Source organism: Plectropomus leopardus, chromosome 11, assembly GCF_026936395.1.
Source record: "Plectropomus leopardus strain MGB_pleo_1.0 chromosome 11, ASM2693639v1, whole genome shotgun sequence".
NCBI classification, from domain to species: Eukaryota; Metazoa; Chordata; class Actinopteri; order Perciformes; family Serranidae; genus Plectropomus; species Plectropomus leopardus.
The window spans coordinates 24122669-24139845 of NC_142186.1; the positions used below are offsets into that span (position 1 = coordinate 24122669).

At 41.3% G+C, this 17177-nt stretch overlaps 1 protein-coding gene across 1 annotated transcript in view; it reads right to left on the reverse strand.

Moving 5' to 3' along the window:
* erfl3 (Ets2 repressor factor like 3) overlaps nucleotides 1-11879 on the reverse strand; it is a 68965-nt gene extending 57086 nt beyond the window's left edge. The window contains exon 1 of the mRNA XM_042489325.2: nucleotides 11284-11879. Within this exon, the coding sequence (XP_042345259.2) occupies nucleotides 11284-11305 (22 nt within the window). The 5' untranslated portion in view covers nucleotides 11306-11879. The remainder of the gene's footprint in view (nucleotides 1-11283) is intronic.
* Between the last annotated feature and the right edge of the window lie 5298 nt (nucleotides 11880-17177).

Genomic DNA, 17177 nt, shown 5'->3' on the forward strand with positions numbered 1-17177 from the left:
TTGGAACTGCTTCATGCACTGAGGCCAACTTGCTCCTGATACCAGTTTGTGGTCTCGTCTGACTTTCAGCTCATATTTTGAGTTTTCAGGTCGACCCGTACAGCCACCACCTCTTGCTGATACACTCCGACAGTGACTGACAGCTTTCTGTACTCTCCGAGCCATGTCAGCAGACAACCATGCTGTATCTGGCCGCCGAGTCGTGCTGGTTGGTAAATCCGGGGTGTCCAGTGAAAGAAAGCGAGACAGAGTAAGGTGACATGAAGCAGAAGAGAGGGGGCAGAGGGGAGGAAAGTGGAGGAGCAGGCTAATGGAAGAGGAGCTGCCACTGGGGTATTAGTCCATGGATTGGTGACACAGAAATGATAGTGAGAGGGAGGAGAGGATGGTGGGATGGGATGGGTCAATCGATGCTTAAAAAGGTTTCACTCCCCTACAGGGACATGTGCATCTGTGTGTGCACAAACACACAACAGCCTGCTCCAAATGAAAACACTATCTTTCTTTCCTACACACTTCATAGGATGGCTCCATCTGGCTCAAAAGTCAGAAGTCTAGCGAAAGAGCAGTGCTCGGCAGCAGGCCTGCAATTCCAGCAAGAGGTAGATTAGCAATCACGTCTAATTTAGACCGAGACCATGGGTTTGTGTTTCTAAATCTCGAGTATAAAAGACAATGCTTACCGTATTGGGTTGTCCAGAAGAATGAAATTAGATCAAGCAGCCACAGCTGATAAAAGCCAAAGGATGTCCTCTTTCCACTTATCTCTTTCCCCCACAAGCACAGTTTGCTATTGCTTACCCTAAGCCTGCCCTTTGAAAGTCAGAGATTCGAATCATCAGTCAGAGACCTCTCAGTCAAGTGAGACTGCATCAAGTTGAGCAGCTTTTCACTTTTTGATTTTTTGATTGTTTGTTTGTTTGTTTGTTTTGCTCGTCAGTGTACTGTGCAGTGTACTTCTGGGGACATTTTGGTTCCCAGTTTCGCTGCACAGTGATTGCTCTTGACTTTCAGACTACTCTTTGGTACAGGGAGCTGCGGACAAGCAGGCAGCGACACAGAGGGAGAGAGAACTCTACACTGTTAGGTGAAAAAGTGGTGAATTTACAGCTCACAGAAAGTTAATAAGATACCGTCTCTGGCCTTTGCAAAATATCTAGTGTCGGCAAAATATGTTGTTGCACATTTATGATCCGTTATTAGTGCTGTTACCTTTACTATATTACATGAATGCCGCTGTAACACTAAATGTTCTGCTGAGCACGTTCAAACTTTAAAGCTTAATTTAGAAAAAAATCCAAATCATTGATTATTCATATTGAACTGCCTGATTCGACAGACATAATTCTGAGTCCAGTACAGCCCTACCTGACAGAGTACCGTTTTTATTGCAGTATTTGACATCTGCGTGTACACACCCGCAAACAGTTCACTTGCACTGTGCCTGTGCTCAAAGCTGGCTTCCTTTTCCATTAAGATGTGTTCCAAAATTCAAAGTGTCCAAGTTGAGAGAATCATTTTATTACAAACGTTTGAGACAGTTTGTTCCCACACAACATACTATTTACCTCCGACATGGCATTTCAAGCTAAGGCCCTGCCTTTCAAATGCGCGTAACTTTCTCACTCACATACATGGACTGTGAAGAGTTGGCTCAAAGTTCAAAATGAGCTCTGACGTACAAAGAGAACAGGTCTGAACATGGAGAAGGAGAGAGAAACAAGGTAAAGTCAGAGAGAGCCAGCACAGTGAGAGACAGACAGCCAGAGGAAGAGGAAAGACTGGTTGAAAAGAAAACTCCAAACGTGATCTTGCATTCCTTACATGGGGTGGAGGGAAGGAGAGAGAGGTAGGAAGAGAAAAAAAGAGAGAGGAATGGGGGAAGGGAGAAGAGAAGGAGGAGGAGGAGGGTGACAAGAGAGAAAGTTTAACTTGGCGCCAGACAGCATTTCAATACCCGACAGCGAACCACACAGACGCTCGTGCAAAATATCGACACTATGCAAGTGGCACAGAAGTCCTTTTGGTGACTTCCCATCGTCCGAAATTAGATTAGATATTTGCCCTCCACCCCCGCTCCCTGGGTCCGGCACAGAGGCAGATTCCCAGATAAAAATAGCCAGAGGAACTATTCAAACACTGCTGCCTTTCTGCAGGGAGTGTCTGCTGACTGCACTGGACTTAAGGGGTTAGAGAGGGGTTAGGAGCTCCACTCAGCACCTCCCTGAACCAGAGGGCCTGGGACAGCGGGACAGCCCAATCTCTAGCACACTTACACACTATACAGACACACAAGACCACAGAGCAAGTCCAAACTACTATGTACAAGTTTCTGTTTTCTAAAAATGGACAAGGAGAAATCATGACATATTTGCAAGTTAACAATACTCTGTTTTAGTCTGCTGTTAAAGTTTACAAATTGCCAATATTGTGCATGTCTAATAATGGACTATTACACGCAAATATTCACACAACCCAAGGGCAGATGAACACTTGCATTTACTAAATGACTATCTGTTTAAATTATGACACTCATCTTACAAGAGTTACAGAGTGCATGGAGGCCAAATGAAAGTTTAAAAATGTTCAAAAATGTACATTGACTACAATTCCAGGGAAAGCTACATAGCTTTTTATCCGATGTTTCACCTGTGACCACTGTAAATCTCCAATCAGCAATCAAGCACATGCTTTCTGATCATCCAATTCCGTATTGGAAAAACATTGTTTTGCTGTTTCTCTCAGGGTTTTGGGAAATTCTAGGAACCAGATCCACTCGAAGCTATCCTTGGCGTCACTAGCTCTTTGTCCTCTGCTAGTAAATACCAAAAAAGGCTGTTTTGTTTGGAATGGTGATTGCATAGAGGTTAATTTAACTAGTGTGAAAGATGGACTTTGTTCCGACTTATGATTTATGGTTAAATGAAATGGCAAACACATTACATCAGGAGAGACTTAGGCTCTATAATGAGGACAAAGGTGTTTGATAAGAACTGGGATTCTGTACTGAAATTCTCTCAGGACAAAGACATATATAACATAATAATATTTCTAGATGAAGCACCTTGCTGTGTATTTATTTCTTCTTTTCTACATTTATTTTTTTTTGTATTCTTTTTTAACAACACATTGTTTTAATCCCTCCGACTGTGGTCACTGTTACATATGATGTGCTATGTCTGTTGTTTTATTGTTTCTTCTATGTTTTTTTGCTCCAAAAAAACAATAAACATATATATATATATATATTTTTTTAAGTTTCAAAACCTTGTGTGTTCATTTTAATTCATAGTACAGAGAAGATTCAGTCTTTTGGTTCTGATCCTGCCTGGAAAGTACATTAGCAGCCACACTGAGTGCTGATCCCTACTGTAAAGATGCCCTCAGCATGACCAGTATTATTGGGGTTAATCTAAGAAGATTAGGAGTATACATTACAACAACACCGGGGCAAAGCCCTACCACCGGCAAAACCGGCCACCGTTGGTACAGCGGCATCAGCAGAGGATTACAAGAAACTACTGTGTGTGTGTGTGTATATGCATGCACGCAACAGGCCAGGTTGTTGTGGTGTGGTTTAGAGGTGGTGCAAAGGGGCAGGGGTGAAGGAAGAGTTGGTTTCATGACTGACGGACTGACTGACTGACTAAGAGCCGTCATGGTCTTGACATCGTACACTCTGATTATACTTCAACCAGCAGAGAGGTGACACTCCAGCCTCTAACCTAAAGGACAGGTCATTATGTTGCAAGGATCCAAAATAAAACCTCTCATCTGGAAGGATCAGAGGAATAGAGTTACCTGATCTGTGTGTGTGTGTGTGTGTCTGTGTGTGTCTGTGTGTGTGTGCACATGCACTTCATCAGACTCAGATCAGTTTCAATGGCACTGCCGACACCAAGAAGCTGTTAGACATACACCCACATGCAGCGACACACACACTTTGTTCAAAGTAATACCTTTACACAGCTGCCCATCAAGAAAACTCTGTCTCCTTCATATACAAACTTGATATTCTTTTACAATAACATGCCATTCTGTGCCTCGCTCTGAGTCACCTCTGCAACAATGTAGCTCTGTAAACTCCCCGTATTACATTACAATACACATGCATGCGCAAATACAAACAGCTGCTGAACAGCGCGGGTCAATCCATGCACACCAACACGCCCTCCTGCATTCTCGTCATGAATTTTGATACCCATTTGAAAAGAGCCCCTCTGTGTGTGTGCATGGTGGAGTGAGTGAGTATTTTGAGGCTGGTAGCTTTATTTGAAAAAGGGATTTCCCAAGTTTTTTGACCTCTATCCTGATCCGAGTCATTTCATATTGAGTATCTGCCAGTACGGAATACTGATCAAATACTTGTATTTACCTGGATAATACAGCTGCACCATGCACACTTCACATACTTTAAAGTCATTAAAATCAATCCACTGTATATGCTACACAGTTTTATAGCTCTGCAATGCAACACAAGAAAAATGTATGCATCCAAACATTTCCTAAGGGTTTTTATTGTATTTTTTACAAAATAACAAAGTAAACAAACTAAAAATATTTTACACTGCTCTCATCACAATTCCACTGAGTGCAGAATTGTTTGGGTTTTTTTTTTCTTTTTAAAAAATAACAACGTGAACAAACTAAAATGTAGAAATTTCTGTCAAATCCACTTAGTGTAGCTCTGGAATTTAAGTACAGAACACTGTAAATGAGCAATATAATCACAATCCCACTTCGCAGTAGTGTTATAGCTGAACTTTAACATTCCCAGTCACAACAAAAAACAATCACAATTCCACTTAGTACAGCATTATAGTAAAACTAGTTCACTAAAAATGAACAAAAATTTCAATTCCACACAAAGTGTTGTAGCAGCTTAATTTGAACATGGAGAAAAAACAGTTATTAGAGTAGCAGCATTACAATAAAACCTGAATATCTGCCACAAATCTTGCTCTCAAAATAACTGATCACCTGTTTGACTGTGGACATAAACAAAGGATCAAACGGGGCGCAGGCTCAAAATAACTGATCACAATCAATTAAAAATTGCAATGATCTGGTCCGATGCTGATTCCAGATTTGACTGGGGACATCCCTAATTAAAAATGTTAAATCTTTTAAAAATAAAAACATGCATCATTGTTTTAATGCACATTTTTAATCAGTTGTGTTTATATTGACCGTAGGAGGTATTTAAAATATGTCTGTATATGCATGCATGCCTTTGCAAGTCACTGAGTGTTCAGGAAAGGCTTGCAGAGATAGTAACTGTTGTGTTTTCCCCTCATGTGTAATGCAACACAGCCGGCAACCATTAACCTTCTAAGCAGGAATGTGGGAGGTCCAAGAATTCCAATAAAAAGCAGCAGTGTGTGCGATTGTGTGTTCTGTGTACGCACACATATGTTAGTCAAAGTGTTACAGTTATCTGTCAACAGTTCATCCCATCCAGACATGCAGACCCATCCAATTACTGTCCCTGACCAATAACCAATACAGTCAATGTGGGGTCATATTGTGATACAGCCAATGGCATTACAGCAAAACTAGGCCCACCTCACACCACAGACATACACACATGGCCTGAGGACACAGTTAGCTCTGCAGCTGCATTATCAGCGCAAAAAGTGAATTTTAAATGGAGCTCTTTAGCGTTGAACCTCACAACCATGCAGCTGATCAAACAGGTCTGAGAGGCCGATAATCCATAGGACTCGATGGCCAGATCGGAGGTTAATGTGTGGGTGCCTGGGGCAACAGGCCGCTAGCAGTGCTGTGCAGCGGTCAGAAGCACCAGGGCCACCAAGGGTAATGCTGCCTTGTTGGCTGCGGTCTCTCCGGCCTGCCTGGTCAAGGGCGGCACAGGACTAATGGTGGGGAGGTCCATTAGTGTCGACTGGCTGAGCACATTGTTCCCTTTGGTCACATTCCTGGCTAAATACAGACATTTCCACAACTGAAGGCCTCTTCTACCAGAAGTCATTTGTCAAGTCAGTGTCACAAACAACCATATCAAAACTTTTATGAAGAACTGCTGTGACAAGGAAAGTGGGCCATGCTGCCAATGCACTGGAAATGCTCAGACTGTCTATATAAAAATCAATCTCTATGATATTGAGTGCAAAATTCAATGTTTTAAAACGTAAAGCACTACATAAAAATAACTATCCTTAAAAGTGTTATCAGTATACGCTGTACGCTGCAAAGTGCTGCAGCGTATAATAATGGCTTTGGCAGTATTCCTAACAGATGATATGTTCACACCTATAATCAAAGTTGATTTTTGGCACCTAACTCAATTTGCCAGATTTTTCCAGATAGCAGATAACCAGTTTTGTTATGGAACATCCTTTGCTGCAAGCTTACAGCATGTTGTCTGAGCCTGATCACAGCAGGGCACTGTCCCATAAACCAGGCTGTAAAACTGTATTGGGATAATGGGAGGTAGTGGTTTTGCTGTGGTCAGCACTGCGAGGGAGTTTTCACAGATAAGGCTAATCACTGCGCTTATCATCACAGCGGTTGTGTGTTGAGATTGAAAAGCATATGCTCGCAGTTGCACACATAAACCCACACGGGGAAAAGGTGAAATGTTCCCTCTCCGTTTCTTGCTCACAAGCTACCCTTTTGTCTCCTGCCCTGCCACATCATAAGGCAGGACTGTGAGTATGACTGTGTGTCTAGAATAAATGGTAAAATGGCTCCACAGCAAGTCAATCACTCTGGGCGAGCAGCACAAAACAATCGTCGTTAAACTACGTAGTTGAATGACTAATGAGAAATAGACTGGGATGTTCACATTTATCCCCCCCCCCCACCTCTCTCTCTCACACACACACACACACACATGCAATTCACACACATACAGAAGTGCAGTCTCTTCACTTGTCAAAAGCACCACCAAACTATGAGCTACTCCGCACCATTATGAGTACAATGAGAGGTCCCTGGCCCCACAAGTCCACACACAATCAGCCCCAAGGCTTGCCCCACTCCCACCATTGTCCCATACTCCACACACACACACACACAATGGCCACTCCAGAGGCAGGGGTCCCACCGTGCAATTCCATCACACAAAGACACACACCAGTCCTTATCCCGTCAGGGAGAGAAAAGAGTGACAGAGGTGGCAGAAGAAAAATTGTAACCCTTGGGGAGAGATGGAGGAAAACAAGTGAACGACAGAGTGCAAAGTGTGTGTGGAAGGAGTGTAGATAACATATTAGGGAGGGAGAGACTTACATTAGGCAAGTTATTATTATATATGAATGTCCTTATCACTAGAGCTTCATCAATCATTATGACTGCTTAAAGACGATTTCACCGATATAAAGAAGGCAATCACATAAAACAGATGTGTCTCTGCAGTAGAAAGACAATTAAATAAATACTTTATACTTTTCAAATTGGCGCTACATGACCAAAGAAAACAGAGGAAAAGTGGTAAAAAAACCTACAACTACCATAATGCAGCACACCTGTCATAATATGGAACAGTCCGTGTGTTTGAATGGCCTGGATCTCGTATTACATTTAAATGGTAAGCTAAAACATGTTTTTGAAAACATCTGAGGTGAGAAATATGCAACCCAGTAACAGAATCTTGGTTTATATTTTATCAGCGCTGCTTAGTTTTACTCTTTGATCTCCATTTGTTTGGCCTCAGATTTCACTGTGCAGGAAGCAGTATGATGCTCACTTCCTGTTCACAGACTCGCCATTACAAGTGAACGGCATTAAATATATTTCTGGAAACATTTTAGGAAAGAAATAGGCAGTGCAGTGACGTAATCTTGATTTGTAGTCGATCAGCACTGCCTAGTTTTGCGGTTTGATTGGGTTTCGGTCTGAGTTTGCGGGACACAGAGAGGGGCAGTCTCTTGATCAGCTGTATACTCTATACTCTATACTAACCACACTGTTTTGATATAAAGATTAAACATCAGCAAAATATTCCTTAAAGTGTAGGCAAGATACCACTTACTCCCTGTCTGTTGCAGACTAATGAAACCTGTAGAATTTGTTACCTTAAACCAACCCCCAAAACTACTTTAAACACAAAGACCAGGTAAACAGCAGTGATTAGATATAAATTAAATCAGATACTCAACACCTCAAATCCAACACAGATCTGCCGGCAACAACAGACGAGCTACAGCCCTGCCATTTCCTGCTCCATCATATCAATTCTCTATCTCAGCAGAAATCCTATCAGTTCACACTAATGAAGTGACTGTGGAAAGCGGGAGTGCGAGGGGAAGTGTCCAGTGATGGAGAGAGAGATGGTAAACTCCATACAGAGCTTACTGTATGGGACATAATCCTACAACGCCAAACGTCCGAGGAAGGGATGATTACATCCTTTATCCTACACATATCCCGGCATTGTTACATCCTTCTGCATTCATGAAATGTGTTCACTCTGAGGGATGGGATCTGCAGAAGTTAAGGGTTAAAACTTGTGTCCTGATTGCAGCAACAGCAGGAGATCAGACAGATCAGGGCAGCACATAGGATTAAGCAGTTCCATAATTCAACTATTTAAAGGTGCCGTTATAAGATCAGATTTGTTGTTAGATAATGCCTCCCAGACAGAGTTGCTATGTTTACCCACCAGTGCTGAAAGGATTAATCAATTAATCATTAAAAAAAGAATTAATCAAATTTAATTTTGATTACTGACAAATGACTTCAGCCAGCTTAAATCTTTCCAGGGGCAAGAAGCTGTGCGCTTTTCTACATTTTAAATAATTAGAGTTGAAAAGATTGGTAAATTAATTAATTGGCTGACTGGTAAAAAAAAATAGTCTGCATCTATTTTGATTATATATTGATAACTGATTAAGTGTTTAAGCCATTTTTCAAGCAAATATATTTGGGCTTTAGACTGTCACCTTGGGGTCAAGAAAATTCTGAGGGGCGTTTTTAAGATTTTCACTATTTTTTTCCAGAACAATTGATTAAGACAGTAATCATAAATTGTTGGTTGAAGCCTTACAACTTAAAGTAAGCTGCATCAAGACTTAATACCTCATACGCTGTCTCAACTGTGCAATAATTAGTGCAATAATTAGTGCAATAATTCAACTACAGCAATACTCTGAGCAATTATTCAAATGTGAAATATATTCTTCCAACTCTTGAATGTATATTTCACTGGTGTTACACATTTGTGTACATTACACGCTGTAACATCATGCACATATTTTATATTTTTAACATTACATACTTTCTATAATTCTCTGTGCTTTGCATCAAAATGACTGTAACAGACCACAATTTCTCCCTGGATATCAAAAATGTATTTCTGATTCTGACTTAACTTTGACCATAACATTTTATACACAAAGTCAATTCATCAAGAACATAAAAAATAATAAGAAATATAAATAATTAGAAGCTGCACTAGCAACAAAGGTAAGAGTGTCAGCACACACTTACTAGGTCAAGTCAATGTTCTTCACTTTTACTCACAGGCTAGATGACAAACACAACCAACCTACTACACAAACACACACACCAATCGCATACATCAAACCCATCACCTAAGCAATCAATTTTTAGTACCTTCCCAGAAGGGCTTAAGCTATCTGCTGCCACACAAACACCGAGTTCCTTGTAATAAAAGGGCTACTTGTGGTGGGATGTGGTGTGATGTCATGGCAGCCTCCGCCGGGCTGCTGCAAGGAGCGGGTGTGTGTGTGCAGGAATGTGGAGGGTTGAGGGGCTGAGGCTGGGTGCAGCGGGAGTCAGAAGGGGACAGGGTGGGGGAAGGGAGGGGAACGTCCTAAGTGGGAAAGAGTCCCACACAGTTTGTCAGTCACACACGACCACATGCTTACCAGTAACTTCTTAGGGAAGTTAGTTACATGTTTAGCCAGAAAACAAAACTGAAAATCCCTTGTCAGGCAAAGTTGTGGATCTTGGGGATTTATCCAGGTCATACTATTACCAAGAAGAGTGACCATACACTGTCTCAAACAAGTCAGGAGAGCAATAGCTGTAGGATGGAAAGATGTGAGCAAACCAAGCACAAAGCAATATACTAAGGATATATCAACGTGAAGTTTTGAAAATATCTGAGGAAGCGTCATGAACTTTTTGAAACAAAATGTTGATAAAGATCAATAAAACCAAAGATGGGAGTGGGGTCAGGGCAACTGGAAATAAAAATATAAGGTGCTGCAGCCCATGTAATCTTCAAGATTTCTGTACATTGTAATAATTGTATCATTTGTTTTTCAACTCTGATTTAATTATGTTTTGTTGTCTTTGTTTTGTTTTGCTTTTGGCTTGACTTTTCATTTTAAGGTATACCATATTTGCTGCCAAGACGATTTTATTTACATGTAATATCTGTTATAATTATTGAATCCCAATAAAAATATTGTTAAAAACTTCAATCTTTGAAATTCATCAAACTGATGCTGTCAAAACAACTTATTAAATATGCATATCATACCTCATTTGCATTAAGCATGTCTAATTAAGTCAATCCAACTCAGTTTTGTTACTCAAGAAAAGGGTCATATCAGGCAGAGAGTTTCTTACTGACATTTAGAAATGATAAACTGAATAGCTGGCACAGACTAGTACTTCCACTTCCTCCTTTCTGAAGAAAAATTGCCTTGGCTTCAAGAGAAGGGAGCAAGAACAAACTTATGCAAGCATTTCAGGAATTAGATGCACACAGAGACCTCAGCTGACTACTGGAAACCACCCCCTGCTCTCACTTCAATAAGCTGACAAGGCCAAGTACCTCACAAATGTATGCTCAGTTACTGGGTTAATATCAGCTTGTAAACCTGGTGAGATCCAATCACCTCAACGCCACCGCCAGGAGGAGAGGAGTCTTAAAGTGACTTATCAACATCTCTTTCAGGACAAAAACACACTCGCACAGTTCTTCCAGGATTTTCAGTCTGATCTTTGAAAGGTGGTGGATGGTGAAATTAGGTTGTCAGGGTGATACAGAGGATGTCGCTGTAACAACTGTACAGTAGTTTAACCACTTCCTCTTGAACCGGAGTACAGTACAGAACCTGCACCAGATTTCTGTGACTTATTGCAAAACCACCTACTACAGCACTGATCCCGAGAGCTGAAATCAACAGGTTTTTTATTGGAGGCGGATGTTGATAACTATCTGGCTTGTTCATTAATAAGAAATGCAGTTACCGTTCCGACAACAACCACAGCAAGTAAACAAAAAAAGAAAAAAACAACACAATGGTAGATTGAAATTCACAGCAAGAGTAGGGGCAAACTTACCACTTTCGCCAGGTGTTTTCATTTTTTCTGCTTTAGCTTCTTAGCTACACAGCTAAAGTTTGTGAGACAGGATGAATTCCACACTCGTGGAAAGAAAAGTCAGTCTCTCGGCCTCTTCCTCCCCCTCTAGTTCCCAATCTGGAAAACTAGGCGAAGATACACGGCAAACTTTTGGAGCAGCTCTCTCTTATCAAACCGCCGCCGCAGCCGCTTTCTCGGTCCGTTTCCCCGGCTCTCCGCTAACCGTCCAAACCGACCGCTTTCCTCCGAGCCAAGCGGTCAAGACCTCGCTTGTTGGGTCCTCGCCTCTCGTCCCGCAAAATCTGCTCAAGTTGCGAGCGAAAACGAGCCAACCGTCCCGACTCGAGCCAGCCGAAAACCTTTCTTCACAAGTTGTTTCGCTAACTGTCCGGTGGCTGTTTACTCCGTCTCATCTTCGTCGCTGTTTGACATCTCTCCGCCGCGAAGCTTTGTTGTTTCTTTGACAGAAATTAGAGAGGAACCTCTTTTTCTGTAGACTTTTTTTTAAGTCCTCCACTCTCTCTCACACCATTCAGTGCTACTCTCTCCTCCCCCCGTGCGTCTCTCCGTCCTCGGGGTGTCGTGTTTCGCTCGCTCTCTTCTGCGCGCGGCCCGCCCACACTGACGGGAGAGGAGGGGGGGCTAACGTGGCGAGTCACGCCCACTCACCACGAGCCGGGGCCTGGGCTGGCGTCACTGCAGCACGCGGCGTTGCCTTGGAGACCGCCACAGCACGCTGCTGCCGTGGTGACATCACATCCGAGTCCTATGATTCGAGAGAGGCGCGAGAGGCTGCTCGGCTCACGGTGTCCGGCTACGTCAATCAGGGGTTACGGTTGTAATGAGTCCTTGTCATCTCTGGATAATTACACGTATTAAATTGGCGAATTAAATGTGAAAGCGTCAGTTAGTGATTAACATTGAAAACGGGAAATTAAAACATTACAGCATGTCTTATCAATCCAGTCACCTTTTGGAAATGACACACTGATAACATGTTTCTGCAGTGGTGGAAACCATGCTTATTTACCCAGATAGGCTACTGAAAACAATAGTTTAGGGGTTTTTTTTCCACTTGAAGTCCATTTCCACTCATAATAGACAGAGTTTGACACTTTAAAGCTGTTTGCACATGCATCTGCTGAAAGGGGCAGTTTTATTGTGCTCACCTTAAATCTGAGTTTCACACAACAACATGGATTTGTGAGATCACAAGTTAGGAAGCCAGTCATGGTCCAACATGCAACAGGTGTGATGTGAGATCCGGTGCTTATAGTGCCCTGAGAAGAGACTGTTCTGCATCTAGCACTTACATTTTTGAAATGAAACATTTCAGAGATGGATAGGCTATTTTCTGTTTTTTTTTAGTCCTCTAATCTACAGCAGTATGACTAATATCTTTCATACGTGTCATCAAAGATGATTGTTTTCAATGACTATCAATTATTTAAAACCTGAGCAAAATTGTTTTGATTAATTAAAAAAAACTATGGGAAGAAGGCAATGAGCAACTTGAGAAAAAAATGACCCCAAAATCAGCAAGAAAATTACCTGAAAAATGTTTTAAAAAACAAAACAAAATAGAAATTCTTTGAAAAATGTACTTCAAAAATAATAATTCTGCCACACAATTCTGTGCTCCTGTGCTTAACTGAGTGTTATCTGACTGTGAAAACAAATTTCCTCTTTAGAGAACAATAATATGATGTCGTAGCAACCCTAACCCTAAACAACAAATTAAAAAAAAACAACTTGTGGTTTATTTGAATACGAACCTGCATCCTGTTCTGCTGCCATTTTCTCATGCAGCACTAACTCCCTTTTCCTCTTTTTTAAAGATGCAGCCAGCTGTACCTGCCCTTTATCTCACAATCAAACACACATGAACAGTGACCCAGAGAGCACATTAGCATATGCTGTAAGCATGTCCATGTGCATATCGACTGTTTCAAAGCACAAACACATCCGGTCATGTCATATGTATCTCTTTTATTTGATCAGATGTTCAACATGCCTCATTTGATGGTGAACACCGGTTTCATGCTCAGACTTGTTTCCTGTCTCCTGACCTTCTGCCGCTGTTATGACACGTGTTATTGATAAGTGCATGCAAGTGGGTGAGGCGTCATGCACGGGAGGTGAAGTGGATCTCCTCTTTTGCCTTCTTGTGCATGGGCACCTGGTGCAGTGGATGGTGGCTTTATGTGAATTTTTTTTTGACCTCGTTGTGACTTCAGTGACACACACCACTGCCCTGCCGTGTCAACAGGATAAGACAGCGGTAGTAAAACAAAGTAAACAAAGTCCCCTGACAGCAGCAACGTCCCTGTGGTGTGATTTACAAACAGGATTTCTCCTCCCTTCGCTGGCCATTCTCTGACAGGCTCAGGAAACCCACTCTGCTCTGCCTGATAAGAAACTGGGCCTAAAGAGAAATAAAATGGGACACTAAACCTTTAAGAAACAGCTATTCTGTCCTGTCTTCTTCTCCAGAGCAGGAAAACCACAGCACAGACCTGTGTGGCATTTTCTCACAGTGAGGCTACAGGGCAGAGGTGTCAAACTCATTTAAGTTTGGGGGCTACATACAGCGCAATTTGATGTCAAGTGGGCTGGACCAGTAAACCCATTTGTTATTTAAGAGTTTAACAAACTTTGATACAGTAGAAATGCTTGATTTACAGCATGGGTGTAGTTTGAGATGTCTTGGACTCAAATGTTTCAGTTATTTTTTGGAAGTGTGGAACAATGTTGTTTTTTTTTATAATGCTTTGATTTTCATTTTTAAAGTCATTTCAAGATAGAAATGTGGGACTTTTACTTTGGAATATTTCTAAATTCACACAATGAAAATGCTTGATTTCTGTTCCTGTATATAGTCAAAGATGCCCTCAACTGAAATGTACCAGTCAATGTCAGGAATCTATTTAATTTTTTTTCTAGTAGGGTTGCCCCTTTATAGTCAGAGAGTCGAATCATCAGTCTCAAACCCTCTCAGTCGACTGAGCTCGCTTCAATTCAAGCAGTCATTTTTTGGGTGTTTTTGCAAGTTATTGTGATGTGCAGTGTATTTCTCTGTTCAAAGTGTAAAACTTTCTAAGAAAAAAAAAGTTGCCAAACATTCGTATTGAACTGCCAAATCTGATTTGACTGGAATAATTCTGAGTCGGGTACATCCCTTATTTCCAGCAACAACCCCCGCGCCTCCAATTTAGTGGTTTTTACTTATTAATCTGTCTAAACTAAATAAGTCGGACTCAAGTATTAATGAATTCTTTGAAATTTCACACTTTGCAGAGTCATGCAGAGGGCCGGATTGCACCCTTTGGCAGGCCAATTCTGGCCACCAGCTCGTATGTTTGACACCCCTGCAATAAGGGCAATGGGCTTGGAACCAGAGAGTAGTTTTATTCCCTTGTTTCTCCGTTTGTTGCTGTGGCATGCATCCACCACATATCTATAATTTTCCCATTTTCCGATGTCTGTGTTTCATGGTTGAGGTGAAGAGCTCTTCAGTGTCCCCCGAGCTCTTCACACGGAGGGAGAGATGAGAGAGAAGAAATCAAAGAGAGGACAAGAGCAAAAGCTCCAGAGGGAAGACAAGAAAAAAAAACCTGACAGTCAAATAAGAGTGATTTAGCGATTAAGTGCAGAGTAGACAAACAGCCTCTCCTCTTTGATATTTCTGTGTGTATTTATATGTGCGCCTGTCGCTGACTTGTGTGATCGCGCTCCATTGTAACTCAAGCACAGGAGATGACATTTACAGGCAAATCTACAGCACAGTACATTCTGAACACTGATAAACACAGTGCTTCACCCCGCAGTTTCTCCTCCTCCTCCCTCGCTATTTATCCAGCCCTCCTGTTTTCTCTCCACGTTCCCTCTTTACTTTGCTGCCATCCATTTGCAGCCCTGTCGTCTTTCACCACTCATCCATCCATACGTCCGTCCACCCTCCCTCACTCTCACACCTCCTCTATTCCTCCTCCTGCCTCTCCATCCTCTGCCACCTTTCCACGCCTGCATCTCTCTCCCTCCCTCACACTCATCACTCACTTCCTCTCCTGAGGTCATGATTATTTGAGTTACAAGCTCAAGGTTGCTGAACTCATGAGTCGAATGTGTGAGAGAAAATTTAGTTTCCATTTTCATCTGTTTTGGGCACAAGTGTAAACGCAGCGCAACTTTATTCACAGGTTTTACACGTTTTTTATTTTTTAATTTCTTGTTGAATCTGAGCAGCAACCTCTAGGGCTAAAAAATGAAGCCAACGTGGAAGTGCCCAAAACTGTGGTTCTTTGAACAGCCACCTGAGGCTGGCTCTAGAGAGAGTCAGTCTCCATAAACCACCATGTTACCACCTTTACAGCAAAAATAAACATGTTTCAGCCAGGTATGCATGACTTTATGTTGCAATGGTGATGCCATATTGTTTCAATGAATAAGATGTATTAAATGAAATTATTTTGTGTTTATTATTTTAGATTTTTTTCTAGTAATGTCCAATTATTGTCCAGATAGCAAAGTTTTTCTCCTTGTGTTAAGGGGCTACATAACATTCATAACATTGTGGAGGATGGCAGAGTTAAAATATTTAACTTTGAATGGCAATACGTCGATACGTTGATAAAACGCCTCGTATTTACATGTATTTCCATGTGCAACACAAGCACATGGTTAAGTTTAGGCTTCAAAAGTATGTAGTTAGGTTTAAGTAAATGGTTAGGTTTAGAAAAAAAACCATCATGGTTTAGCTCAACATTTACTTTTTGCATCCCTGTCTGGCACCGAAGTCACTGTACCAAGTGACGTTATCTGACGAGGTAAAAATGAGAATGGGACAAATTTGACTGCCCCGTAATACTTGTCATCTACCATCTGTCTGCCTAATTTCATGTAAATGCAGTGTAAGGCTTAAATTTGTGCCTCATTAAGCGTGTGGCCACTTTGAATAACAGTCTGTCAATAGTGTCCTCTAGCTCTCAGTCAGATCCCCCTCTCACTCCTTTACAGCTCCAAACTCTTGTCCAAATACGATCCCTTCTGGCTTTCTAGCTTTCAATGGATAAAAGTCAGAACTCAAAGTTTTAAAACGGCAGTCCACAAACCCATGGATGTACGTCACAGTAGCTACTTCCATTACTTTTTACGGTCTATGGTGATAGTTCTCAACCTTTTTTGTGTGAAGGACCTCTAAATGATAAACATTAGGTAATACACCCTCATTTGAGTTTCCTTCACAGACCTCCATTTGAAAAAATTTTGTTTGTTAGATATTAAGAGCAGAATGTTATAGTTATAAATAACATTTGGGGAGATAATTGTGAAGGAAGTGAAACCTGCTATCAGTAAAGTCCCTCTCTAAATCTAACTCAGCTAGCTCACTTTATAGAAAATAGTAAAAGTAAACTCTTCCCCATTTTATTCCCTCAAGGACCCCTGGGGATCCCCAAACCCCTGGTTGAGAACCACTAGTCTGTCGTTAATTCTCAATACACGTGCTCAGTTTAAATACCCTAAAACTATAAATAAAGTAACTTGTGTAATTTTGAAATTAATTGGAAATGGTCAATTATATATTGAACAAGATGTTCAATATATAATTAGCCCCATCCAGCAGAAAAAAATACACTATATTTGTTCTACTATATATTTGTTAATGATAATGCTGTCTGTTGTTGTTGTTTTAGTGCATGTTGTAACAGATGGTGAACCTTTGCAGAGTGCAGTGCTTTTAATAAAGTTATCACAGAGTCTCATTAGGATGCGAGCATTTGCCAATTAATAGTTTTTAGGTTTTTGGTCAAAAAGAAAACATTCCAAACAGCGTAGAAGTTATAATGGCAGGCAGCTCAATATGGAAAAGACAT